The 27,361-nt window shown below is 45.7% G+C and overlaps 1 protein-coding gene across 1 annotated transcript; it reads left to right on the top strand.

Annotated features, from left to right (window-relative positions):
* The first annotated feature begins 281 nt into the window (after window positions 1-281).
* On the top strand, window positions 282-27,361 carry DPT (dermatopontin). The gene is made up of 4 exons (XM_008541870.2): window positions 282-716; window positions 10,888-11,013; window positions 22,633-22,740; window positions 26,183-27,361. Exons 1-4 carry the CDS (start codon window positions 385-387, stop codon window positions 26,247-26,249), a joined length of 633 nt encoding a protein of 210 aa, XP_008540092.2. The 5' UTR covers window positions 282-384; the 3' UTR covers window positions 26,250-27,361.

Genomic DNA, 27,361 nt, shown 5'->3' with positions numbered 1-27,361 from the left:
GGCAAGTTTGGAGAACAAATATCAGGGTTTGCTCATGTGGGGTGGGGGGTGGGGTGGGGCAGAGAAAGGTGAGGTGCTGAGAGATGAGGAACAAATATGCTGCTTTGGTCAGGTGACTGTCTCTAAGGAGTGTGAAGCTGTTTGCTTTTAGAATCTATCTGCAAAATTGTTCTTTCTCTGAGGAGTTTCTTCCATTTGTATGGTCCTTCCATTTTCCTAGAATTCCACCTTAAAAAAAGCTGGATGTACTTACCGCCAGGCTCTCCGCGCCGAAAAGTTTTGCTTAAACGATGACACACTGCAGTTGGAGCCTGCTCACCCACATCTGGAAGCCACATGTCAGCGGCAGCTGTATAAAACGGCCAGCCCAGCAGACCTAGGGTGATGTTTTCTGCCAGAAGCCCAGGCAGCATGGACCTCACTCTTCTGTGGGTCCTTTTGCCACTGGTCACCATGGCCCAGGGCCAGTATGGTGACTACGAGTACCCATACCAGCAGTACCATGACTATAGCGACGATGGGTGGGTGAATCTGTTCCGGCAGGGCTTCAGCTACCAGTGTCCCCACGGGCAGGTGGTGGTGGCCGTGAGGAGCATCTTCAACAAGAAGGAAGGTTCTGACAGACAATGGAACTACGCCTGCATGCCCACGCCCCAGAGCCTCGGGGAGCCCACGGAGTGCTGGTGGGAGGAGATCAACAGGGCTGGAATGGAATGGTAAGGGGCAGCCCGCTCCACGCGGGCTGGGAACATCACAGCATAGCCCTCCCCTGGGGGCTGCGTGACCCTCAGGAACGGCAGTCACTAAAGACCGGGCAAAACCTACCAGAACCTCCCCACTGCATGCTCTGGGCGGGTCAGACTGCTGCCGAGCAGACCACAGAGCAGGACAAAAGCTCAGGATGGGGAGTGTCCATGGCAGATGGACCCCTCTGTGGTCTGTTCCTTCCAGAAGCAGCCCTACTCTCAGTTTGATCCAGGGACTAATGTGAGTTTGTGAAATGTTTATGAGCCTGCAAAAAGATAAGTACAGAAACAGAAAGAATTTAAGAAACTTCATAGCAGTTGAACATTGTTGTGATGTCCAAATGGCATTTTAGTTTGGTAGTAATACATTTTTGCTGTTTTACAAAAGTATTGGTTCACAATAGTTTGGGGAAAATAGACAGTTGGACCCTGAGCACAGACGGTTTGAGAAACACTGATTTGGAGCAAGCAAACGAGGGAGAGGGGACAAAGACATTTAGGCAAAGAGAAGTGAAATGAAACAGCTCTCTGCTGCCCCACTAAAAGTGCTCTCTCAGGAGCGTCCTTCTCTCCGTCTGAACTGAGAATGGGATCCGTTGCTGGAGAAGAGTTTACTAAAGGCTCTGAGGGAGAAGTGCCATTCTCACCTGACTGGGCTTTGCCGGAGTAAATAGCATGGAAACGGCCCGAGCCTGTGCTTCACTGTGGGATGACTATCTCAGCCTCAGTGAATGGTCAGGAGCCCATCCAAGTAGCTATTGACTGGTAGGCTGGATGGAGACACAGGGGCAGGGGGGAGAGGGGAGGGAGGCCCAGGGAGGAGGAAGCCCAGTTGGCAGGCTGCTGCTGTGGTGTCTGTAGAGAGAAGACTCTGTGAGGGACTCTAGCAGGCACACAGTAGAGCCGGGTTTGGGGGGTGAGGGGGTCAAGTATAAAACTCTGGGGGTCGCTCAATCAGCAGACGGAACGATGATGGGAGATCAAGAGGAAAAGACACTGATAGGAAGAAGATCCAGGCAAGAGAGGGGACCTCTGAGAAATGCCAGTTGCCATTTATTCAGTGCTTACCCTGAGCAGGCGCCATGCTGAGTGCTTTATATGGATTATCTCATTTAATGCTTAAAACAAATCTATAAGTCATTTCATGGGTAGATGAACTATGGTCTAGAGATCAGGAGTTTCCTCAGTGGAAAGTGGTAAGCCAGGATTTGGATCCAGTGAGTCATACTTCCAAGCACAGGTGCTTAGCCACACTGAAGCACTGCTTGAGAGCTGCCACCCCCGCCCAGTGTGGGCTCTGTCAGCAGGGCCAGGGCCACCGGACTGGGCTCAGGACAGTTCTTCATCCTGGGGAGAGTGGGGACGTGCAAGATCACAGCAGAAGCCCAGCTCTGGAGGTGTGGAGACCAGCTTGCTTACTATGACTGAGGAGGGGCTCAGCCAGCCTGTGGAAGGGGTGGGGAGGGGGGGTCACACGGGCAGCTACAGGTGGAGGGACTGGGGCTGCCAAGGGTGCTTAGACCGTCTTTACTGAACCATCCTCCCCCCCCCCACACACACACACACACTGCCTCTGGCAAGCAGATTTAATTACCCAAACCCTGTCTGACAGATGCGAACTCAGAGTCCAACCTCGCCTTGATGAAAGATAGTCTCAAGGAGCTCGCCACAGCTGGGCCCATGGCCTGGCACGGACCATGGGAACAACCTAGTTACAATCATCCATCTAGTCCTCCTATCTAGGGGGCCATTATACGGGTGGGGCCCTTTCTAACACATATTTTTAGAGCCCACAGTAAAACAGAGCTGTTTCTTCAAACCCCAAGGGAAGAGCCCTGGGCTCTGAGTCAGGAGGCCTGAATTTGGGTCCTTGTTCTAAAGACGACTTGCTGTGTGACCTTAGAGCAGGGGTTCAGCTCTCTGGTTGGAAAATGAGTGGTCAGACTGCGTGATCTCAGAAGGCTCCAGGGCTCCGATAGTCCAGGCTCTGCTTGGCCTGAAAATGCACTTGGATTTTTCTTGCATTCTGTTGATCCTTGTGTTTATCGCTGCTGGGGAGAGAAGGCAAATGATGTTTAGTTTTAAACTTGCCAACGTGTGACTGGTTTGTCATTAACTCCCAAACCATTTGAAGAAAACCAAAAGCGGAAGGGAGTGGAAATTGCATTTCCAAACATTGTTTGGCCAATGGGAGTCAAGTGAGAAGCTGGCAGGCAAGATGTCCCTCCACCTTCTCTTCCTCCACATTTTTGAGTATGCAGAGTCAAATGATTGATTCTTTTCCCCTGATCTTGACCCCCACTAATCACAGGGTCAAAAATGCACAAAAGTGAAAAACAGCTTCTTTACAATAGGACTCAGCCTCCCCAGGACTGATAGCAATTACCCCAGAGGCATTTTTTAGATGATTATTGCTTTGGATTTAGACTCCCGTCTCAGTGAACAATCTGGAAGGAAAGAAATTACTCATAGGCTGTGGAGCAGTTACATTTTCCCGTCACATAATCTGTTCTGGGGGAAGAGTTGTTGATGGTTTTGTGCAGTGTGGTTGCCTTGTATAACTAAATTAGCTTGCAAGTTTATTTTAAGAGGAGGGAGGAGTCTCAAACCCAGATTTGACCACGGAACATAGGATCTGCTAAAGACGCTTGCTAACTGGAGCAGTCTTTGAAAGATGCTTCCATCATGGCTGAGTGGCTTGTAACACTGCTGTTTGCCACGGTTTCTCTGTTGAAAACTCCTACTTCAGGGACCAGATTCTGAAGTGTGTGTGCTGGCTCCACCACACAGGACTCCCAGCAGGCTTTCCCTGGGTCCCAGGAGTGGCATTTTGCCATCCCAGTGCATGCCTCGGTTGTTCTCAGGGAACCTTCTCTAACTTGAGTTGACACAGGCTGTAGGGCATGTGGGTCCTGTGTGGAACAAGATGAGGCTGGAATTCTCAGTGAGCTTGAGCTGTGGCGTGGTGGAAGGACCTTTGGTCTGGGAATCAGGAAGCCTGGATTCATAGCTCCTGTTTCTGTCATCTCTTAGCTCTGTGCTTGGGCATTCGGTTCCTCATTCTGGCAAAAAGAGAAAAAAAAACCTGTGACAGCAACCTCACTAGTTGTCGGGGGGCATTACTGTGATGCTTACAGGAGAAAGTATAGGAGAACTCTGAAACAAATCTAAATCGAAACTAATGCCTGGCACGTCAGGGGCGCTCAGCCAAGGCTTAGTGAATCTGGGATTTGGTGAGGCTATTTGGGGTAAGCCAGCTTCACGTGGAGTCTGAACTCAGAGGAACAGTGTTCTGCCTATTGGCACCCGCTTTCTTCCCTGGGCTTCAAAGAATCCCAAGACATTTTAAAAGGCAGCTCGTACTAGAGCTGACTACTCAAATTTCTGAATTCACCAAAGACAAGCCGCAGGACAGAGAAGAGGAGAAAGGATAACTATCCCACAGAGCTATGTTAGCATCAAGGTAAACTTGAAGCTGGGCGTGTTAGGCATAATTTTCCATAATCTGACTCTGACTGAGAGCAAGGCTCCACACGGTATGGAGCAATCCTTCTGATTCATGGTTCTGAGCGTTCAGTACCCACAGCTCCCACCTCCTCAGAAAGGCTTCCCTGGACCACCTCCTCTAAGCCAACATCTGCCACCCTCGGCTCCCAACCTGTTTTGTGCTTCCTGAGGTGCACTGGTCATTACCTGATTTGAGTTTGTATCTCTTTGGTTCCTTCAAAATAGAAGCTTCATGAACATAGGAACTTTGTCTCATTCAGTGAAAATTCCCCAGTGCCCAGCATCAGGAGACGCACCCGCTCATAGCTAGCGAGTGGCAAAGGTGGAACCCAAGCCAGATGGTCTGATGCCACAGCGCTGCAGGTGGATGTTAAATGTTGGCGTTATTTTGTTCTTGGGTAAAGCCACAGGGAGAGCTGGGCTAAAGAAGCTGTCACCTCCCTGTAGGAATGACTTCTGAGGCAAGAAGCCTGAGCGTGCAAGATCAGGGTCATGGCAGATCCAGGATTCTTGCCCACTTTCCCTCGAGGTCACTCTCCTAAGTGCTGGGACTCAGTTGCGTGAGGAACTTGAGCTTTGCAAAGATGGCTCTTGGTTTTGTTCAAAAGGATGGCAAAGGTTCACTCCTCCCGCTGGGGGGTTTGTTTCTGTCTGGGTGCTTGTCGGACATAATCTTCCCAATAAATAAGAGAGTTCCACAGAGTTAGGATACCTTCCTCTGTGTCTGTGTGTGTGTGTCTTTGAGGTCTCTTGAAGTAATGGAGAGATTATGATCTTTGGCGTCAGATAGAACAATTCTCAAAATGCAGCCCCACTACTACCTCCAGGCAAGTCACATCAGCTTTCCAAGCCTCAAATTCGACATCCGGAAAGACAACTCCCCAGAATCGTCGTGAGAATTAAATGAGATGATGGATGTGCCTTACTGGCTGTGTGTCCTTTGGGGGATTACTTAACCTCTCTAAACCTGAGTTTCTCTATGTATCAAATGGTAGGGGCAGCGAGCTGATTATCTGAGCCCATTTCATAGAATTGTTTTGATGATTAAAATAATTAATGCAGGTACAATGCTGAGTACAATGCCTGGCACATGGTGACCTTGATAAAGGTTACCTATTCTTACTATTATGACTACTATGTGGAAACCGAAACTTAAAGAGATAAATATCACACAGTTGGTAAATTACGAAGCTGGAGTTGAAATCCAAATTACTAGATTAAAAAGGCTCCTGATAGACATTGTTTTGTTTTTGGAACATGTACTTCAGTTACAACCTGTAAATATTAAGTGAACATTTCGAGTGCCCTGAGTACTTGTCACATTTTCAGATAGACACTGAGGCAGCGTTAGACCTCTCGGTTGACAAATATTGCGATACCTGATGTCTGTGAGCGCCCCTGGGTTAGCCTCACGCCCCTGCATGACCTGGACTTGCTCTGAGGCCAGAACTGATCTCGTGAGAGAATCTGGATCTTCTCAGAGGCCTTGGGGTGACCTCTACTGCTTGTACTTTTCTAAAATGGGGCAGGAGTTTGTATTTTAGGGAGAATTTATTTTTCTCCTCCTGTCCTGTTCTGTGTCTTTCTATCCAGAGAAGCTGTGCAGCAGGCCATTTCTGCTTTACCTTCTTAAAACCTCGTGGACAGAGAGGCAGACTCGAAAAACCTGGACTTGAAGAAGATAGCAGAACTCTTACCCAGATGCAGGCAGGAAGTAACTTTTTGTGCTCCCTGAGAGCTCCTGAACAGGAGCTTTGGCCTCAGAAAAATCTGAGTTTGGATCCCGGCTCTTCTAGTTTCTATCTTGGCCAGGAGTTTTGCAGGCATTATTTCACTTAATCCTCCTAGTGACTCCGGCGAGGCTCCACGCAGCATGTGAATGTCAGGGCTAGGACCAGAACTCACGTCTGCTGATTCCTTGACAAGGGCTCTTTCCCCCGATGCCATCGCTTCTATGTTTTACTACTGCAGATAGAGAAGAAGGTTTTCTGTCTTTGCTTTCAGGGTGATGGCCCTGAGAAAAACCACTTTCAGAAAGGCCACTTTCTCAGAAAAGGTCTGTGAGTATTGTTGTCAGAGGAGGAGTAACTAACGGCCTTGTGATTTTCCTTCTAGAAAGTTCCTAGTGTCAGGTGGAGCAGGGCTAAAACAATGCTCCAGTTTGTGAAACAAATTGAGTCTCCAGCGTTCAAAGGGATGATGAGAAAGAAAGTACGTCTTCTCAGATGGAGAGGAGAGAATCTCTGAAGCAAGGCACCCTCGTGCCCGAAACTCTGAGGGAATGTTCTTAGGGAGTCTGTGCCTGTGCTCAGCTGGGGTCCCGTCACAACTCATCAGGAGAGCTGCAGTCCTGGGCTCATATTCTTTTCTGTGGCCATTCTGGGGCAACACGCAGGTGCTGGGAAGTGACGCAGAGCCCCAGGCATGTTGCTTTTCCCTCCGAGTCATTTTTTAAAAATTGAATTTGAATCACTTTGGCGATGCAAACTCTCAGATCCCCTCCCAGCCACAGGCTGCCCTCACTCCCCTCCTCGCCTGCTGGCTCCTGTATGGCCTAAGGTTTAGGGGAGGCTTGTTAAATAAGGTGCTTAAGGAAAAGTGATTGAAAGGGAGAGGAAGGGAGGAGATGAACGCTCAAAGCTGTATTCATTCTGCATCCTCATCCTGGAGCAGGCTTTGTTCCTGGGGGAGAAGGTGGAAGAGGGAAGATGAAGCACTCACCCGAGTTACTGGAAACTACTTGGAAGGAGTTTCAGGGCCCTTCCTGGATTTGAGTGATGGGCTCTTAAAAGTCAGTTCTGCCTCTGGTAATGGAAGATGCCCTGATCAGTCATTCGTTCATTCATTCTTCCGTTAAACGTTTGCTGAACCCCAGTTTCAGACATTGTAGAGAATTCAAGTTGAAGATTAAATGACCTTTTCCCTCAAGGACTCTACCATCTACTGCGGGTGATACGTCACACTAAAGTATCTATGCGACAAGGTGGGTGTGCCAGCAACCAAGGCAGCCAGCCTCCTGAGCTTTGCTTTAGGAAACAGCAGTTCAGAGAATGCATATGAGTCCACCAGCTTTCCACTGGCTGGAGACTGGGGAGCCAAGGGTGGCTTTCGCAGAGCATACTCACAACTGCCACGTGAACTAAAGGAAAGTATGATAACAATAATATGTAATTTATTAAGCATTAAAAGACACTATCCTCAGAATTGTATATGCATTGCCTTCTTTGGTCTTCACAGCAACTTCAGTAGGTATGTGCTGTTATTATGCCCGTTTTACAGTTGAGGAAACTGAGGCCATTAGAGGGTGTGAAGCCTGCCCAAGGTGACACAGCCAGGAGTGGTTGGAGCACCAGACCAGTAGCACAGCCCTGCTCTTAACCACCCTGCTATACTGCTCGCCACATGAGTGTGAAAATGTACCCCTACAAGGATACACTTCTGGAAGGAGTAATCTCATTGTGTTGGTGACGTACTCCCAAACTGTAGTGCAGGCTCACTCCGCCAAAATGTGCAGACAACGGGACAGAAGCTGGGGAGGGGAGTTCTGTTCGGTTATCTAACCTTCACCATATGTTCTTAGCCCCTGGGTCTCTCGTGTCCAGATAATCTTTACAGGGCAGCCTTATCTGAGGTGGTGTGTGAGAGAGTGACACACACACTGCCCATCCAAGAGCGTGGGGCCAGCTGCCTGGCTGACTGCCGGCAGAGAATTCATGGAACTTGGATTGCCTTCAGAACTGGTACCCTGTGAAACAGGTCCGCTTATCTTGCTCCATTTATTTTTACTTAAGGGAACTTACCACCGTGGGAACACTGTCCCCTGTGGTGCTTTGAGTGCACAGGACAAACGAGAACAATGGAGCAATAGCTCCAGGGAAACCCCAGGCCGGCTCAGTTTTGAAAAGGCTGTTTTAGAGAAAGGTGCAGTCTTAGTGATGATAAGGAGGAAGATCACAGAGACCACCAGGATGCGGCACTGTCTCTCTCTGGACACAGATGAGCTTTGTTTACGATTCTTAGAGCTTTCTGTTGAAGTTACGTCCCACCCACATGGCTGGAATTAGGACAGAACAGACTATCCTGGAAGATCCGCCCCCAGAGCTACCCTTCCACTGTCCCAGACCCTAGTGGTCCCTCCCAATCACGTGGCTTTCTGAAATGTTGCAGGTGTTTTCCAAAGTGGTAATACTCCTGAAGAGATGTGGGCAATGGTGGAGTGAAGAAGCCTAGACCATCGAAGGGCAGTGGTCTCAACTTACAACTTCATTTGCATTATTTTTTAAAAATTATTTTATTGAGGTCATATTGTTTATAACATTGTGTAATTTCAGGTGTACATTATTTTATATCAGTTTCTGTATAGACTGCATGGTGTTCACCACCAATAGCCTAGTTTTTAACTGTTGCCATACATATGTGCCCCTTACCCCTTTTGCCCACCACAAACCCCCTTCCCCTCTGTTCTAATCTGTTCTCTGTATCCATGTGTTTGTTTATCTTCCACATATGAGTGAAATCATATGGTGTTTGTCTTTCTCTGTCTGGCTTATTTCACTTAGCATGACACCCTCAAGGTCCATCCATGTTGTTGTAAATGGCACAATTTTGTCTTTTCTTATGGCTGAGTAGTATTTCATTGTATATATACCACATCTTCTTTATCAGTTGTTGGGCACTTGAGTTGCTTCCACATCTTGGCAACTGTGAATAATGCTTCGATGAACACAGGGATGCATAGCTCTCTGGTGGGAGTGCAAACCGCTGCAGCCTCTATGGAAAATAGTATGGAGATTTCTCAAAAAATTAAAAATAGAAATACCATATGATCCAGCTATGCCACTACTGGGTATTTATCCAAAGAACATGAAATCAACAATTCAAAGAGTTAATTTGCATCATTGTATCAACTATATCACCTATACCTGAGCTCGCTAAGGTCCGTCAGAACTTCTGACAAGTCCCGGGATGGGGAATTCAGGCTGGTTTGCATAGTTGACCAAGCACAAAAGCCATGTCTCAGCTCTTCTCTCAACATGGAGGCACAGTGGTTGATACAGGATAGTGGTAGAGTGCAAGTTGTTGAATGGATGAACAAATAAATAAAAGCATATTTGAATGAATATGTACATGAATGAATAAATGAATAATAAATGAATGAAAAGGACAGATGCTTTCCGACCAGAGACATGAAATACCTTTAATGTCTAGTTTTGTCAGATCCACAAGATCATTTCCAGCAATTAAAAAGAATAAAATGAAATCCAGTCACTGATGGATTTACAGTTTGTGTGTCACAAGGTCCCTCTCAGCTATCAGCACAGGGTACTTACTCTGACTTTATCTATCATATTTTCTGGAAACTTATCTTTACTTGGAAAACAGGGTTGTATTCCAGCAGCTGTTGGGCCACGACACATAGACAACTGCCTGCACAGCTCAGACATAAGAGGGAGCATGATCCGTGGCCAGGTGGGTAGGAAATGCAAAGAAATAGGGCGCTACAGAACTATTTTGGAAGATCTCACTCCACATGAGCTGGGAGCCCGCTGTGGCCAGGTGGAGAACAGCATCCTCATCATCACAGCAAAAAGCGGCAAGCCTTGAAGCAGCAGTGGGGTTTGGAGCAGGAGTGGGAGAAAGCAATGCTGGAGACAGAACAAAGGAAGAAATGATTATATTGCTCTAAGCCAAAGCTTGTTAGGAAGGCACTGGGAAGGTAAAAGGTGCCAATTCCTAGACCAGATAGAATGAAAGAGTGAAAATTCACGTGCCTGCGAGGAGGCTCTGTGGACCAGAGAGGTGGGATTGCTTTCTTTGAAGAATTAGAACTGAGCAGCTAGGACAGGAATGGGGCCCCTAGAGCGTGTTTGAGGAGTTCAGTTGGCCTGTTACAAATCTATAAGAAGTGCCTCCAAATGCCAGAACCCACAGTGGGTACTGGGGATAGCATTTCAACCAAAACTCTCCCTCCCATGTAAAGTTTACATTCCAGTAGGCAGTAGAAAGATTCCTGGGTAAGTAGTGCAAGCCTGGGGTTGTGGTCCCAGCTTCCCCACTGGGTCGCCCTGGACAAATCACTGGGCCCACGTGGACTCTGCCTACAGTATGGAGTAGAAGGAATGAGCATCCTCGTGCTCAATTTCCAGGGCTCTGCTCTTAAGCAGGAGAAACATTTGCTTGAAGTTCATCAATTCATTGTGTTTCTCTTTTGTCTTCTTTTTATTTTAAATTCTAGCAAAATGAATTATATTATCTTTTATTTTAAATGACATGAATAATATAGTCTTGCATTTGTAAAATTCTAGGTGGCTCTACATCCATCCATTTATGCATTCTTCCATCTAACAATATATTCATAGAGGTCTAACAGGAGCAATGTTCTCCAAATTTCCTTCAGTTGAAAGATTCTGAATCATTTGAATTTTAATGTTGAAGATATGTCATTTTTATAAATATCACAAAGTCTTTATTATTTGCAGGAAAATGGGATAAATTGTTAGGGATCTACGTCAGTGAAAAGAGTGGCCTAACTCAGTAACTGTGGGAGCTGGGGAACTGTGGGGTCCTGGGAAGGGGTCTGTCTGTTCGCGTGTCATTGTCATTAGTTTACTTGCAGTTGTTCTCCTCTCTTCAGGTACCAGACATGCTCCAACAATGGACTGGTGGCGGGGTTCCAGAGCCGCTACTTTGAGTCAGTGCTGGATCGGGAGTGGCAATTTTATTGCTGTCGCTACAGGAAGAGATGCCCATATTCCTGCTGGTGAGCCTGGCAGCCAAATGTGACTCCTCGGGCTGGAGGGGAGCTTGGGGGGGTGCTCTGGTCCATATTTCTGGCTTCAGATAACCCTGGGCTGTCATAAACATGCTTGGAATGCAGCAGCTAGCACATAAAAGAGAATGAATGCATGAATGAATGAAAAGGCTAGAATAATATTCACACTGGCAGAGACCTTACAGGTCATCAACCCAATGCTCGCACACCCTTCTTTTGGGAAAAAATGAAACAAACAGAACAATAGAACAAGGAAGTGACTTTCCTAAAGCCACCCAGCTGTTTCATGGGGGTGTCACCTCTAGAGCTGAGGTCTACTGACTCCTGTCCCAGGACTCTTTTCCTTCTATCACACTAACTTATCACATTCAAGGCTGCTGGACCTACTTGGGAGCCTATTTTTTCCTGCAGAGCTTCTTTGGAAGAAAACAACCCTGTCACAGGTCAGAGGGACAAACATAGGATATAATTATAGACTGAAAAAAGAGGCTGGTGTTTTCTAGATCAATTTGTAATTCCAGTCTGTGAAATTTTGTTCCTCTCCCACTCCCTGGGCTGATGCCAAATATCTCCTGACATTGCCCTTGAGTTGACTAGAAGAATGTGTACGTGTTTATTTACCCTGATAACTTATGCTGGGTGCTGACAACATGACTTGTCCCAAGTTCTTCAGTCCACAAACAATCCAGGCATTTCTGCCTTGGACAAAGGGATCCCAAAGCATCCACATTTGAAAGCTGGCTCACTCAAGTGATTTCTCTCTCTACAGTGTGATGCTTGGGAGGGCAGCCTTTGGGTTATGCTTATTCTCTGCAACCAGACAGCCTTACTCCACAGACGCCCAAATGGGGCACAATGTCTCTAGGGACAGGCAGCTCCAAAAGCTGAACATTTTCTGTGTAAAGGAATGATGAATAGGGAATTTGGAGCTCCAGGTCAGCTGGTATCCCTAGCTATATGATAGAGCGGAGACCTCCTCCAGCTCTCCAAAACTGCTTACATAAAGCAGCTCTCACCCCACCACGGCAGGTGAGCAGTCATGGCTAGCGCGCAGGATATAACCAAGAGGTGCTGAATCAAAGACCTAGAGATCTCACGCTGCAGGGCAGAGTGGAAGGAGCACTGAGGCGGGCACAAGAAACTTGAGCTGAAGCGTCTGTGTTGACCCCTCCTCTCTCTGCCTCCCCTCCTGCCAACTTCCTTCCTCCTCTTCTCACTGTAACTGTGCCATCACTAGAACGTCTCTTTACTTCTAGAAGGAGCCTCAAGTCCATCACTTAAAATGATGACTACCTTTTCTGGGTCTCTGAGATTTTTACGAATCTGATGAAAGCTGTAGACCTTGTCTTCAGGAAAAAGAAAATGCACTTAGGCATGTTTACAAGAAAGGTTGCAGACAGCCAGGAGCCCTCAGGCTCCCTGAATACCGCTCAGGGACATGCTGGATCACAAGGTGAAACCCACGCACTAAAAGATCTTTGGGTTGTTTTGAGCCATAAAAATGTCTTGACTCCAAAGGTGCTTTTGGGAAGGGCAGTCTAGATGCCCAGAACTGTTTTCAAAGAGAGGGTGAAGGTTCTAAAGATTCTTGGTTCCCCCCCCCCAAGAGAGGGGAGGGCAGGTAGGGGCCTGCCTGCTGCCACCGGAAGCTCGGCCTTCCTCTCATCATCCCTTCCCCAGGCTGCCGAGGGATTGGCACTCCCTCAGTGACATCCACCCCCCTTTGTTGCAAGGCATTAAAAGCCAGCTGAAAGGTAAATAAATTATCTGAAAGAGTAAGCAACAAACTAGTACTCAGTCAGTTAATCCATTACCATGTTAGCAAGACTTCCCCTTAGTCAGTCTCCAAAGAGATACATCAGGGTTGGGGGTACACTGGGTGGACCAGAGGGCCCTGTTCGGGAAGGAGAAGGGGTGAAAGAGAAGTCAGCCCAGAGTGGCTGCAGCGAGGAGGATGGACAGCCTCGGGGCCGAGGGAGGCCTGGGGCTGGGGGCCCTGTCCCCAGCCCTTCAGGGATGCCTCTGTTACAGCTCTCAGTACACTACATTTTAACTATGCATGTACGGTGTCCTCTCTCCACCTCGACTGGAAGCATGTGGAGGATACGGGAGCACATTGATATTTTTGTGCTCGGCGCCTAGCAGAGTGCTTGCCCAATGTCTGCTTAATAGTTACTTAATGAATCTTCAAATTAATGATTCTGGATGGCATGCAGAATAAGGTGAAGAGGCCCAGAAAATATAGTTTGCTTATTTACGCCAAACATTGCTGTTTTTTTTTTTAAATCTGCCTCCACCCTCCCACCTTTGCCCTAGAATGTAAGCTCTGCACAAGCAAAGATCTTTGTATTGATGTCTTCTAAACCCCTTAAATAATGCCAGGCACATAGTAGGCTCTCAAGAATATTTGTTGAATGAGTGAATGAATAACTTCAGCCTGCTTCCTAGTTTTGTTGTGAGGATTAAATGAGATAATAGCCAACTGGTATTGCCACTGGCTGTGATCACACAGGGCTGGCCCCTACACCCTCCCAGCTGCAGCAGAGACCCAGCCTCCCCACCAGCTAACAGGCCTTTCAAAGGAGGCTCCGCCCGAGGTCATCACAGTCAGGGGTCTGGTCGCCTTGCAGGAGGCAGAACCTGTGACTGGAGCTGGTTATGCAGAGGAACCAGAAAGCGTCTCCGTGGACAGTCTGCTGGGGCTGCAGTGACTCATTCCCTCCAGGCAGAGGAGGAGAGAGCTGGAGCAGCTGAGGACTGATCCCAGCGAGGCCCGGGGCTCTGCCAGGATGAACGGGAGAGGCTGCCTCAGCTGGTCACACAGTCAGTGGCTGGCCACTGGCTCCTGGCCAAGCAGGCAACGACAGGGAGCAGGCTTAGGCTTTTGATGACCAGGCAGGCAAGAAACTGAGGCTCAGTGGTTTTATAAAAGTTGTCAAAGGGCAGAGATAGGAGGCGGGGGAGTGGAGATAAGGGTGGGATGAAGGGGAAAACATCTAAATCTTCCAGAGTCCCCACGTTCCACGGCTTCTGTGATCTATGTCACCACCCTGAGCACGGCTGCTTGAAGCTTGCCCTGTTTATTTGGATTCTGAGACTTGAAAGACCCCCAGGTCTGTGTGTCTCGAAATTCTGCTGATTTTCTGATGAGGTCCCAGGCTTTCAGTGTTCACTTGGGGGCCGGTTCCAGGCTACTCCTGCTCCTCAGGAGGGCTAAGTGTCCTTCCTCTCACGCACTTTAAAAGTGACTTCTCAACTTCCCTTCCCTGCAGCCCACCAATTGCTAAGATGCCAAGAATTTAATGAACATGGAGCTACATATGTGGGAACACCGTCCCGAGGTTAAAGACTGACAAATAGAGATGAGCAACTTTTCTTAAGTTGCACCAGACATTCAGGCCTCCAAGGCAAAATCTACTCCTAGTCTTGGACTGCAAAGTTCTGCGCACCCTCACCCCCCACCCCCCACCACACCCTCACCCTTCCTCATTCCACCCCATCCCCAGACATGTCACTGATGGTCAGTAGAACCAAAGGGTCGGGTAAATGGGAGAGAAGTACTCGGAAGGACATGGCAAATCAACTGTGAAGTGAGTCCCGCTAAGGAAGGCATCCCTTGGCTGCATCTATGTCTGGTGGCATGGTGTTAGAGCTGAGAGTGACCGCAGTTGTCAAAGGCATGGTACTTTTCCGAAGGAAAACTTTGAGAAGCAGCAGCAGGAGATTGCAGTAGGCACCACGGTATGCGGTGCATGACTCACTCTCCCACTGGTGTGTCTAGACATTTTAGTGGCTTCTTTAAATTGCCTGAGTCATGATGTTATATTATATGTCTTTCTAAATTGAATGAAGCCTCTAGGGCATAAATTAGGTCTTGTTTCTTCAGCATCTCAGCATATTGCCTGGCACAAAGTAGCCCCTTAATAAATTCCTCAAATGAATAACTGAATGTTGCTGGTCCCTGGGAACAGTAACAGTGGTGAAACCTGACATCGACTTGATGTTTTATAGTTGAAAAGGGCTTCTTTCACATGCATTATTTCACTCGATCTTTCTAACAGCCCTTCTGTGTGAGAACTGTTTTCTCTCACCTTCCCACAGAGAAACTGCGGATAACCCTCCTATTTGAAACCTTCCCTTCCATCACGTTAACCAGCTTGAATTACCTCCCAGGGAACTGGAGGCGTGTGGGTGGCGACATCTTTCTCTTCCCACTTTGAAAGCCATTCTGCAGCCCTGAGCCCGACCCTGTTCTGAAGTAGCTAAGTGAGCATCTATCGTCTCTGCTCCTGCAAGCATTCAGTGGCTCAGAAATAGCACCACTGCCTGCAGGACAATCAGGTCATCCAACCGACTCCCAAATGAGTGCGGGATTTATTTGCTTGGTGGGAACCAAGGTGCTGTTCTCATCTGAGTCTGTGCAGTTTCTCCTTAGATTTTACAGCATCAGTGAGCTCTAGCAAGAAAGTGAATTCCCAATAGATGCTGACACGCTGTCACTAAACGGCCCCCACAGGATTAGATGCATGTGTAAATTTTACACATATTTTTATATATATTTATATTTATATAAATATTTATATATGAGAATTAGAATTCTCCGTCCAGCCGTCTGCAAACCACAAACACATGTCACTGAAGAAGCCGCAACCCTTCAGAGACTGTTTGTAATAACTCCCCAGGCTCCCAGCGGCTCCAGCTGCTGTGTGCCATGAACCAGACTGTCCCCTGTCAGCATGCTGAGGCTGTCCAGGCATGGAGTATGGGTCTGAGGAATGGATGGTTTTGAATTCAGTATCTATTTCCTTTCCTAAATGGTTCTTCTCAGATCTGTGGCCTTTAATTAGGTTCATTGGATGATATGTTTTGACCGAAAAAGTAATGTCCTTCCTCAAAATCAACGTGGATGACCTTTCAGTTCTCCTTCAACCTTGAGATTCCGTGACTCAGACATTGCATTCTCCATGACGTAGCTCCCCTCTCCCTTAGGCTCAAGGCATAAGCCAGAGGATGGCTTTTCTTAATTCCTAGATAGCTCTAGTTAATGACAACAACAAGAAAATCAGTTAATCAGAACATTCTTCTCTACTCTCCACCCCAAAGCCCTCAATCAAAGCTAATCTTTAACTCGTACTCTCATTGTTCAGATTTTAATACAAGATGAGTAGTGTTTGCATGACCGGTCCCTGTAAAATCATGGCAGGGACAAGAATGACCTCATAGGCACCTCCATTACAGTGTCTGTCACCCCCACGCCAGCTCAGATGCTGCTGCAGCTCTGCTCCCAGAGGCCTGGTGAGAAGGGCAGCTTGTATGCTGGTTCCTCTCTGAGCAAGCTAGAAGGTGTTATTAGAGAGATGGAGACGCCCACACTTTGAGAAAAGAGGACTGGATGTGACTCTGTGTGTGTGTATGTGTGTGTGTGTGTGTGTGAGGAAGGTTGGCCCTGAGCTAACATCTATTGCCAATCTTCCTTTTTTTGCTTGAGGAAGATTGTCACTGAGCTAACATCTGTGCCAGTCTTCCTCTTCTTTATGTGGGATGCCGCCTCAGCATGGCCTGACGAGTGGTGCTAGGTCTGTGCCCAGGATCCAAACCTGCGAACCCTGGGCCACCAAAGCAGAGCATGCAAACTTAACCACTATGTCACTGGGCCAGCCCCTGAATGTGACATTTTACAGAAGCTTGCATTGAGTTTAGATGTGTCTGTGCCCTACGAACAACCACTGCCTTGCACTGCATGACGCACGAAGCACTCACTTTGGGGGACAACAGCCCCTCTGAGCTTGAACAAAATCGATCGCACCTATCATCAATCACAGGGGCCGTCACAATTACTGTGCCATATTTATAATTTAGAAATGTATTTGCTGCCTGCATATTGGTGATGCCTCCCTCTCTGTGCTCAAATTTCAAAAGCAGAAATTTCAGAGAGGTGTCTGGTTGTCTGGTAAGTATTGGCTGGCCCAAGGCCAGGCCCTACCAGCTACTTAGAACAAGATAAACCTCACAATCACAGACCAAACTTGTTGCTTCGTTCTATCTAGTCTGCTCCCTTTTACTGGATTCTAGAGACATCATTCATCCCTCTTTTATGAATTCATTTAATCAGTCAGTGAATGTGAATGGACATAAAATAAGTACAATTCATAGACTTTGATTTAGTTCCTGATGATGACGACGGTGACTTTTATTTATTGAGTCCTCCCATGTGCTCTGGCGTTAGCTCACTTGCTTCTCATATATGGAAATTATGATACTATTACACCGATATGGGAACTGAGGTGCAGAATTGTGACTTGTTCAAAGTTCCAAACTTGATTCAAACGAGTCGACCAGCGCCCAAATCCCATGCTCTTTGCACAGCAGTGAGCTCTCTCCATCGAGATGAGGAAATAAGACCCGTGCGGGTGAAGTATTAGCTAACAACACAGTAGGCATCTAATAGTGAAAACAGAAAAGAAAGTTTATTTTAGCTGGAGGGGAGATGTTGGGGGTAGAGTTGTCCCCCCCAACGTGCAGGACCAGGGTGACCATGATGTAATGTGGCTGATGAAAACCAGCATGAGTCAAAACAAATGTGCTTGCTGACCAGGTGGGGACTCGGACCATGAGCCAGAAACTCAGTTCCAAAAGATCTGGAAAATCCTCAGGGACTTTCCTCTTCTAATTTAAGCCACAGATATCTCTGGAACTGTGTTCACCTGTGTTGTGATACATATTATGAACTCTTTAAAATATAAATCTCCAAAATGCCACAAGAGGACAGACATGAACATTTGACACTCTTTCTCACATCCCCAGGGTTCAGGCTGTCTCTGTGGAAAAGGCATTTTGGCGACCACAGAGGTCCTGGTCATTCAGTGGCTCTTGGCCGGTTTCCCCAGTCCTTTGGTCAAGAAGCGAGTGTGGCTGTTTCTTTGTGGCTGCTTTCCTTTATGAATAACTGCATTTGGGTTTTGTTTTTCTCATCCTTGCAAAAATATTTCAAACAGGTTCTGATGCAGCACCTACTGGAGATGCCAGGCCTTTGACAAAGTAGTCTAACCTGACATATTTCCATTCCTTGTTGCTTACCGGGAAAAGCATTATGCAAGAGGATGGATCAGAAGAGCTTCCGTTTATTTAGGACACTTCTCAATGATTTGCCTGTCAAAAAGAGACATCTTTTAGCTGGATGTAGAATGTAGGCCAACTTCAACATATCAGTTCTACAAATGTTGAATTTCTTCTCCATGCCACTGCCATGTCCTAACGGCCCCTCAAGGTCTGTATTGGTCATCATCATGAAACAAGATGCCATGGTATTCTATTTTTTTTAATTTTATTGACGTCATAATAGTTTATAACATTGTGAAGTTTCAGTTGTACATTATTATTTGTCAGTCACCATATGTAAGTGCCCTTTTACCCCTTATGCCCGCCCCGGACCTCCCTGCCCCTCTGGTAACCGCTAATCTATTCTCTTTGTCCATGTGTTTGTTTATATTCCACATAGGAAGGTATTCTATTTTTTTAATCAAACCCTAAATATTTGGTGCTGACAAGTAATAGGACATTAGACTAGGATATTTAAAATAAGGTACTAATTGAGTAGTGGAGAAAATAGGAGCAAAGCAGAATCAGAGATGGGGTTGACCAGAAAATACTTCTCTACGATGTTGTTTGAGCATGGGGTGAGCTCTAGAGAATGGATCAGAAAACATGCTCAGCTTATCTTTATTTTGAAAAAAGCTGAAGTATGGCTTCCTCCGGTACCCCATTCTGATTTCTTAACATACAAATACTGGGGTTTTCTTCCATCGTTTATAGTAGGGGATCTGTAGTGTATCCTTTTCTGGTATCCCACACAGCAGGGTGACGTTGAGGTTGAGGCACTTATTGACCTGGGGCCGTGGGGCGAGGCACGTGGCCTGAGAGCGGGGCCCCCAAGGGCGACTCCAAGGGCTCCAGCGCCCCAACCTCAGCAGACCCCAGCACAGCCAAGCTTAACTTCAGGTTCAACCACGCAGTAATCAATAATGCAGGTGGATTTTCTCACTTTCTGTTGAGGAATAGATTCAAAATTCTTCCCTTTAACTATTAAAAACTGAATGAGTCCTCAACCTCACCTTCAACAATAGATAAAATTGGCCTCTTTATCTAACTAAACTGTGTATCTCCTCCCCTTTTTAAAATGCGTGTGATAACACACATCTGAGCTAAGCTCTATGATAAGTCCTATTCTCATAGCAAAGGAGCCATGAGTTCTGAGCCACAGCTCGGTCTGGGGCAGTGTACTGGTCAGCAATCCTTTGTTGAATCTGCTTAGATCTGTTGATAATTTCAGTGCTTTCAGAATGTTCGATGAGAAGATCCTATATCAATCTTAAAAATCTCTTCAGTTTGAATGGGTTTTCTTCAGCACATAACTAAGATATTATTTAATTTCTTTCCATCTCATTCAACCTCATTTAACACAACAAGTTGTACAGGTGGTTCTATGTTATCAAGTTCTCTCTTAGCTTTGGAACAACTCTCTGTCTCGTCTTGTCTACAAATGGCAGAAAAAGTATTCTGAAGTGAGAAATTGTACCCCAGTAGTCACTCGTCCAAAAGAGGTGGGAGGAACATACACACACGCACACGAGCAGTTCTTTGTAAAGGGGTGTAAAAGGTTCTCGATAGAAGAGCTTCGATAACAGACTCATTTCAGTAAACTGGATAAAGGCACCTTTCTGACCTGCCCTCACCCTCATCTGGCCAAGCTGAAGGCTTGTTTGATTGTTTTAATTGATCTAGGAATGTACGGCAATGCTCAGTCTGAAGTGTGCTTTGCTAAAAAGCTACCTGAAGTGACCTAGTAACTCACAAGGAAGCTGGAGCCACAGTGAGCTCCTCCCGGGCCGCGCTCAGGAAGCCGATGCCGCAGTTTATGAAACCCTGATCTTCTGCTTCCTTGTAGCCTCTTTTAATTTCCTGACAAGTCCCTATGCCCTTGTCGCAGTGTCTAGTTCTGAAAGTCTAAATTCTATTTTTTCTCTCTAAGGAGTTATTGCTGGAGCTTTCATTTATTAGGACATGTTGTGTTTGCATGATGTCATCAAGAACTAACTGGAGACACATCTGCTTGGTGCTAAAGTTCAGAATCCTGGACCGTGTTGAAACAGCAGTTCCCCCGTGGTTGGTGTTTGGGAGGCTCACTTTCTACCGATTGGGGCCATTTCTCCCTGTGTATTTTTAGTTTCATAAAGCAGGGATAATCATTTCCATCAATATCCAAACTCCTTCCCTAGCCCCCTTAATCCAGGCTTCTGCAAGATAGTCTAAACTTGCTCTCATGATTTTATAACAAAAAGGAAACAGAGCAACAGCAGCAACCAAACATCAAGTTAGACAAAAACCTGGGACCAAGATTTGAGCCTGGGTCCCAAAGGTTGGGGCCAACATGGAAATGTACCAGTGAGCAAGCACCACGCTTTCTCCAGAGAGTTCTAGAAATTCACTGGACAGCAGTCCCCCAGAGAGAGGCTTTCCAGACAAACTGTCCTGTTGAGCAGGGGACCTGTGTCTGGTCACTATCAAAAATGAAGCAATAGAAAATGCTAGTTAGAGAAAGCAATGGATAACTTTTTCCCCCGTTGAAGCTTGAAACTTCATGATGTTTTTCTTTAAAATTAAAATGTAAACCTCTCTTTCCCACTTTATTCCAAATGTATTTAGCTCTCCAAGAAATCTGAAGGCAGATCAGTAAAAACTTAAAAAATAAAAATCTGGCCTGATTATTTGCAAATAGTTTCAGCAATTGGATTTGGCCTAACGCAGTATTGCCGTGTGCAGACTCCGCCTTAGCACATAGAACGATGCTTGGCAATCAGTCTTATATATTGTGTCCAAAGAGAACTTCAAAAGTTCTGGAATATATTTTGTGTTCCCTGAAGTAAGGAAACACCTCCTACCGCATCTCTTTTAATTCTAATTTGTGTTATTCACATTCTCAACAGATTCCTCTTTCTTTGGGTGAACTTTAGTCTAGCACTTGTTAGAATCCTTGTGGACCATAAACCAATGGAACTCAAGTGAGGCCCCATTAGGTCCATCTATGAGTCACTTAACAATTTCACTAGAAAAAGGAAGACCTAGTTCTGGGTCTCTTTAGAAGCACAAAAGAGATTTCTGAATTAGCAGAACCTTATTGCCCTTCATGAACACGTTAAGCAGAAACATATGTAGCCCACTCTGGGCTGGGCTTGGCATCCTGATAGAGCGTAATTGCGCCTTGAGGAGAGAAAAATCGGAGAACGAGGACAACTGCACAATGTGGGAGAAGGAATGAAAGTGAACCAAGAGAGCAGGGTTTTAAGGCTCTGGCTAATACTGGAGCTAACAGGATGCTCACATGTTCGCATCTTGAGCTCACATTGATCTTGCTGCATCTAAGCACCGAGATCCTCCAAAGAGATCTTCCAGTTTATAAATCAATCTTTTCAAGATTTCATGACAATCTTTGCATAGCAAGTCTACACGGCGGAAGATCTTTCTGTTATCAACATACAGCAACCTGGTGAACCTAAATCAGATGAAATGACTGACACTCGCTAACTAGTCATTTCCCAAGCAGCCCTGGGGGTACAGATAAGGACTTTGGGGCACCCATTTCATACTGAAAGGGCTATTTTGGTCTTGAAGATCTCCAATGGTAAAGCCCTTATGAGAACCAGAAGATTCTAGATTTATTCCAGGGCAGAGCAAAACGAATCTACTCATAGAGAGGCCCAGGATTGACTTAGTCTTGGAGGAAAAAGGAGAAGGGCGAAGAAGAAGCAAAATTGCTGCTAATTAGTGTATCACACATATTTGTATTAGTCCCAATGGCAAACCTATAAGGAAGCTTTCGTTCTTCTGTAGACCAGGAAACTGAGATTAAGTGACTCTCCCAAGGCCACTTATTTATTCAGCAAGTACATGCTTACTATGTACCAGGCGCTGTTTTAGGTGCCAGAGAAACAATGGTGGACAAGGCTAAGACTGCCCTTGTGGAGCTTACGTTTTATTTTAATAATTTTCAAACACTGTTTTGATCATGACTCACAGTAAAAAATACATATTAAATATCACACAATACATACATCATATAAATACACACATGTATATATTTGAAACAAAACTTTTACACACATACACAAGAACTTAATTTTAGTGTGTACAATGCATTCTCTGATATTTTATATTCTATTTCTTCTTTTTTAAAGTTCATTTGGTAATAATCAATTAAAGTGATTTCATGCTCCACTAACGAGTCAAAATCCACAGTTTAAAAACATGGTTCCAGTTGACTTGAATGGGATGGACTAATATTGATATTAATCAATATTTCCTCAAGTCCTGGTGAGTTACCTACATCTTTTTCAGAGAATAGATTAATGGCAAGAAGAAGGAAGATGAAGTGGGAGGAAGCCATCCATCTTTTCACAGCCTGGAATGGTTTGGTGGAGGCCATCTAACTCCCCTTTGGGTCTCCCATGATGGTCGAACTCCATCTTTTTTTTATAGCATCTCTCCTGTTTGTCCCTAGCAATAATAATGTGCTTTGTCTTTCTCCTCTAACCTGTTGTTCTTCTCACATAGGCTGACAACAGAATATCCAGGCCACTATGGTGAGGAAATGGACATGATTTCCTACAATTATGATTACTATATGCGAGGAGCAACAACTACTTTCTCTGCAGTGGAAAGGTGAGCCTTCCCCGTGGGCTAGGGGTTTGAGGAGGCAGGCATTAGCTCCATGCAAGGATCATGTCTGCAGGAATTTCAACCTGGAGTTTTCCCTGTTGCAGGTTCTTGGCAGGTCTAGGATTAACTGAGAGATTAACTGGAGGGTGGAAGGCAGTGAGAATTGAGCTATGCTGTTAAACCTATTTCATGAGGCAGCTCACCCTAGTGGATGAGGATGGATCCCAGCCTTCTCTGAGCAGGAAATCCTCAACGTGGTATCTCATGATGTTCTAAGCTCTTCGTTCTCTCAATTTCAAAGAGCACTTTTTCTTACCGAACATCAGGAGGAAAGGACAAAAATTGTTGAAGGAGTACCCACTGTCAAACTGGACCCTCTTCAGTGCCGTTTCTCTACATGACCCCTACTTTGGGTGCTGGGAAGGGAGAGAGAGGAGAAGGGGAGGGGACTGAAGAGAAGAAACACACAAAGCTTATCAACCATATTTAAAATGAAAGAGGAGAATTTAAATAACCTAAAGGAAAAAACAGCACTCGTTTTTTCATCCCCTTTCTCTCACAATCAGCTCCCCAATCCTATCACAAATACATCAAAACAAAACAATAGGAAGAAAATAAGAATTCTTTTCCCTAATAAAGAGAGAAGTGTGAGTAAATTCAAGTGTTAAAAGATTGATTTGATCTACTTTTAGTCAGATGATGATCACCTTACACAGCAAATAAACTCCTGAAATGTTACCAATAAATGTTTGCAAACTGAACAAAACTTAAATTAATTCATTAAATAATGGACTATAATGAATTTGAGTGTGACTTATCTTTTGTGTATATTTATGTTTTTAAATGAAATGACATCTCACCTAACTGAAGTTAACGCTTAATATGGCTAGTAAAAAACAAAATTTAAAAATAATAATTTAAGAAATAAAAACAAAACAATAAAAGAAACATTAAGTAACTGAAAAGGGACAATGCATATTGCCATTTCCATGAACAAAACCCCTTGTGTTTACTCCTAGGAAAACCCCTCAGTTCTCACACATTAATCACTTTATTTTAAATACATTCTAAATTAGCTTAGTTACCTAGTTGCTAGCAGCAGCAAATTAAAAAGTGAATGAGGAAGATAGTAGTTAGAATAAAACTCACTTCACCAGTGAGAAGAAATCGCTGAATGACATGACACCCACACAAAACATATTTAAGAAAAGAAAAGATCTAAGAACTCAAAGACCATGGAAGCCTGGTGACATTTAGCAGGGGAGAGTAGCCCCAAAGTGCAACACTGAATAACGTATAGCCAGGTGCTCAATGTTCCTAATGATGTCTCCAAGTCAATAAGAAAATTAGTTCTGCATTCCCTGTTTACGAAGGCAGGAAAGAATAAAGAAAGAGTACTACCCAAAATTATTACAAAATAAATCTATTTTGGCAGTGAAAATGTCCAATTCCTATTGGCTTGGAAATTTTCAGTTATGTGGGTTAATGCAAAGTCTTGGAAAACTGTGATATTATGTCATGTATTTGTTTAAAATGAATATACCCATGCAATTTTGCTGCTGTCACTGACAATCAGTGGCTTAAAGATGTCTGACTTGGGTTCCTTCTGCTCTGCTGAAAGACGTTGAGGCCACCAACTCGGAGAGATCTTGTCAGTGCGGGACTCGCTGGGCAGGAGCTTTCCTTCCATATGCAAATCTATAGTGGTTTCTTCCTGGAATGGAGTTGCCCAACCTGGGCAATATTGACACCTGGGGCCAGATCATTCTTTGGTGATAGAGTTTGTCCTGCCAATTCTAGATGTTTAGCAGCATCCCTGACCCCTACCCACTAGATGGCAGTAGCAACCTCCCCTCCCCCACTGTTCTGACAACTAAAACCCCCCTGGGGTTTAGTTTAGCAATTGAGAATCACTGTCCTGGGAGCAAATCAGAGACAGCCTGACTGAGTCCCTTCGTCCTCTTAAGACCAAGTCTAAATTTTGCTCAGCATCACTTAATAGCTTCTTAAAAGAATAGTGTGAATGTCTGCCTTAAGATCTTATTTATCTGTGTCTGTTGGAACACAGATTACGAATTATAAATTATAAAATTATAAATCATACTTATAAAGCCTGCCTTAGGCCATTTGAGCAGTATATCCCATAGCTGCTGCAAGAGCGATCTGCCGGAACTGAGCCTGGTCAGTCCCACCTTCCAGCTCGGAGGCTGGCTGGAGACCTTATCAGTGCTAGTGTTTAGGATGAACTGAACTGGGAAGATGCCACGCAGAATGAAAAAGGAGAAGAATTCTAAGGTTAAAAGGCATTGCTGTGCTTTGAAGGAATTGCGTGATCGTACATGGAATGACTCTTTCTTTTTGCCCATTTTGGAACTTTGCAAGGGATGTGACAGTCATGTCCTCTGATGGGGTCATGGGTACCTAGTTACGGAGGCATTGCGGCATAAGAGAAAGAGCAAGATTTAAGTTTGACAAACTTGGAATCTGAAATTTTCACCGAATTATCTTCAAGAAAACCACTTATTTCTCTGAGTCTGCCTCTCCCCCTAAATAATGAATGGTTTGAGGATTAAACAAGGAAACATGTAAGGCACCCAGTGCAAGGCTGGATGTATGGGAGGTGCTCAGCAAACAGTAGTCGCAATTATTCTCTTTGCCGTTCTCATCGCTCAGCCCTATCAGCCCAGAAGAGTGCCATGCAGAGTAAGCCCTCAGTAGATATTTGTTAAATGAGTGAACAAAGAACGTAGACTTGTCCTTAGCAAAGAACGTTCCTTGAAATGTATCCGCACCATGTTTTTCAGAATTGAGCAATTCTGTGTCCTTTCACACCCGTGCCCGGCCTCTTAAACAAATACGCGATTCCATTTTTCTATACAGGCATGGCAGGCATTTTCTTTTCCGCTTTATGGGGTTTTAGCGTTGGTTCCCCTCACTCCACTTCCCTGTAGGAGCGTTTTCTGAAGGGAACCACACTGTGCAGTATGGAGCCTAGCACACAGTAAGTAGTCAGTAAAAAAAGAATAATGAGCAAATGGTTGGCCTATTTAAGAGAAGATTCTTCAAAATGCAACGGAGACAATGTTAAATAAACGCTTTCATTGCAAGCTGTTAACCTACAGGTCCTTGAGGTACCTTTGGGACAGAGACCTGGTGGGCGGGCCACTGGTGATGGATGGGACCTCCACACAGCCAATAATCTAGCCAGTCTCCTTCAAGGTGCAACCTGAACTGGCTGAGGAGGTGTCCAGGACTCCTGACCTCACAGGTGACTACCTGTGGGTTTCTGAGAGGCCTCATCCAGATGTCTTCTGGGAGCAGAGTGAGACTGGGTGTCCCTGCAGGTCCGAAATTCTCTGGGGGTCGTTCGTCACTTTTCCCTCAGCAGCGATTCTTCCCGTGGTGTCTTCTCACTGACATTAGCTTTCTGACTCTCTCCCCACAGGGATCGCCAGTGGAAGTTCATAATGTGCCGGATGACTGACTATGACTGTGAATTTGCAAATGTTTAGACTTTCCACGCACCAAATCTGGGTGAAGGGAAGGGGGCCAGGAGACCTGAGGATGTCCACACGTGTTACAATCACTTGGAACTCCTAAGTGGTTTCTGCAGTTCTCTTTCCTTCTCCCTGAGCTGGTTGGTAACTGCAATGCCAGCTTTCTAGGTCTTTCTGACTAGTATCCCACTTACAATAAAATCCACAGTTAAATCATGTTTTTCCCTTTCCACACATTCCATAGCACCCGGTTTATATGACTGACGATGACTGTCTTGCACTCCACATACACAGTGTGCATGCTCACAGCCTGAAAAAGAGCCTGGTTCCTGGAGCACCTGTCATAGTCTTGCTGCTGCTTTTATTACCAAATGAGCTGCAAGCAGGCCTGGTGCTGAGCAGGATCTGTGAGGAGGGTCAAAGTAGCAGAGAGAAGGGCTAGAAATCGAGGAAGGTGGCAGTGAACGTTCTGTGCAGCTGTGTCTGTTTGAATGAAACCCAGCGTCCTCACCGAGAGCGCGCCTTCTGTCTTGAGCGACATGCTTCTACCCACCCCTCCACATGAGCCATGCTTGCCTAGCAGCTCTGGTGCATAGTTCTGCATTCCAGGAGTGAGGAGACTGGGAGGAGAAATAGGGAGATGGAAACGGGGGCAAAGCTGAAAGATTTAGGATTGGAAGAATTTCCTGAAGGAGGAAGATTGTTGGCACACGCAGTAATGAAAATGAGTGCCGGAGCCAGAGGAACCTATGAGAATTGGTCTCACGTAAGACAAAAACAGGGAGAGAGAGGTCAGAGAATGGGACTAGGATTAGGAATTTGAGGGGCAAAAGAGAGTGGCTAGGCTGCTTTGGGAAATGGAAAAAGGGGGTTGAGTCACTGGTATCTGGAGGCATAGCTGGGACTCCTAGGAAGGTGGGCATGTGCCCCATAGCCATGGGAGTTACTGGTAAATGCATCTGGGTTGGGATGGGAAAGGCTGCCCTGGGGATCCACTGCCTTCTATGTGTAGTTTTAGGGGTGTCTTTGCAGAGGGGGCCCTATCTTTCCTCCTCCTGTGATGTCTCTGTCCCCATCCCTTAGTACTTACTTCATCATAAAAGGAATAAAAATATTAACATTCACAA

This window comes from Equus przewalskii, chromosome 23, assembly GCF_037783145.1.
Source record: "Equus przewalskii isolate Varuska chromosome 23, EquPr2, whole genome shotgun sequence".
NCBI classification, from domain to species: Eukaryota; Metazoa; Chordata; class Mammalia; order Perissodactyla; family Equidae; genus Equus; species Equus przewalskii.
The sequence above is the reverse complement of the archived record's forward strand: the minus strand, read 5'-3'. Positions and strand labels throughout refer to the sequence as shown.

What these genes read in the sequence shown, in the direction of transcription:
- DPT (XM_008541870.2), top strand. Translation starts at nt 385, where the DNA reads ATGTTTTCTGCCAGAAGCCCAGGCAGCATGGACCTCACTCTTCTGTGG. An exon ending in AGATGCCCATATTCCTGCTG is followed by an intron (nt 11,014 to 22,632) that starts GTGAGCCTGGCA and finishes CTTCTCACATAG; the next exon opens with GCTGACAACAGAATATCCAG. An exon ending in ACTTTCTCTGCAGTGGAAAG is followed by an intron (nt 22,741 to 26,182) that starts GTGAGCCTTCCC and finishes CTCTCCCCACAG; the next exon opens with GGATCGCCAGTGGAAGTTCA.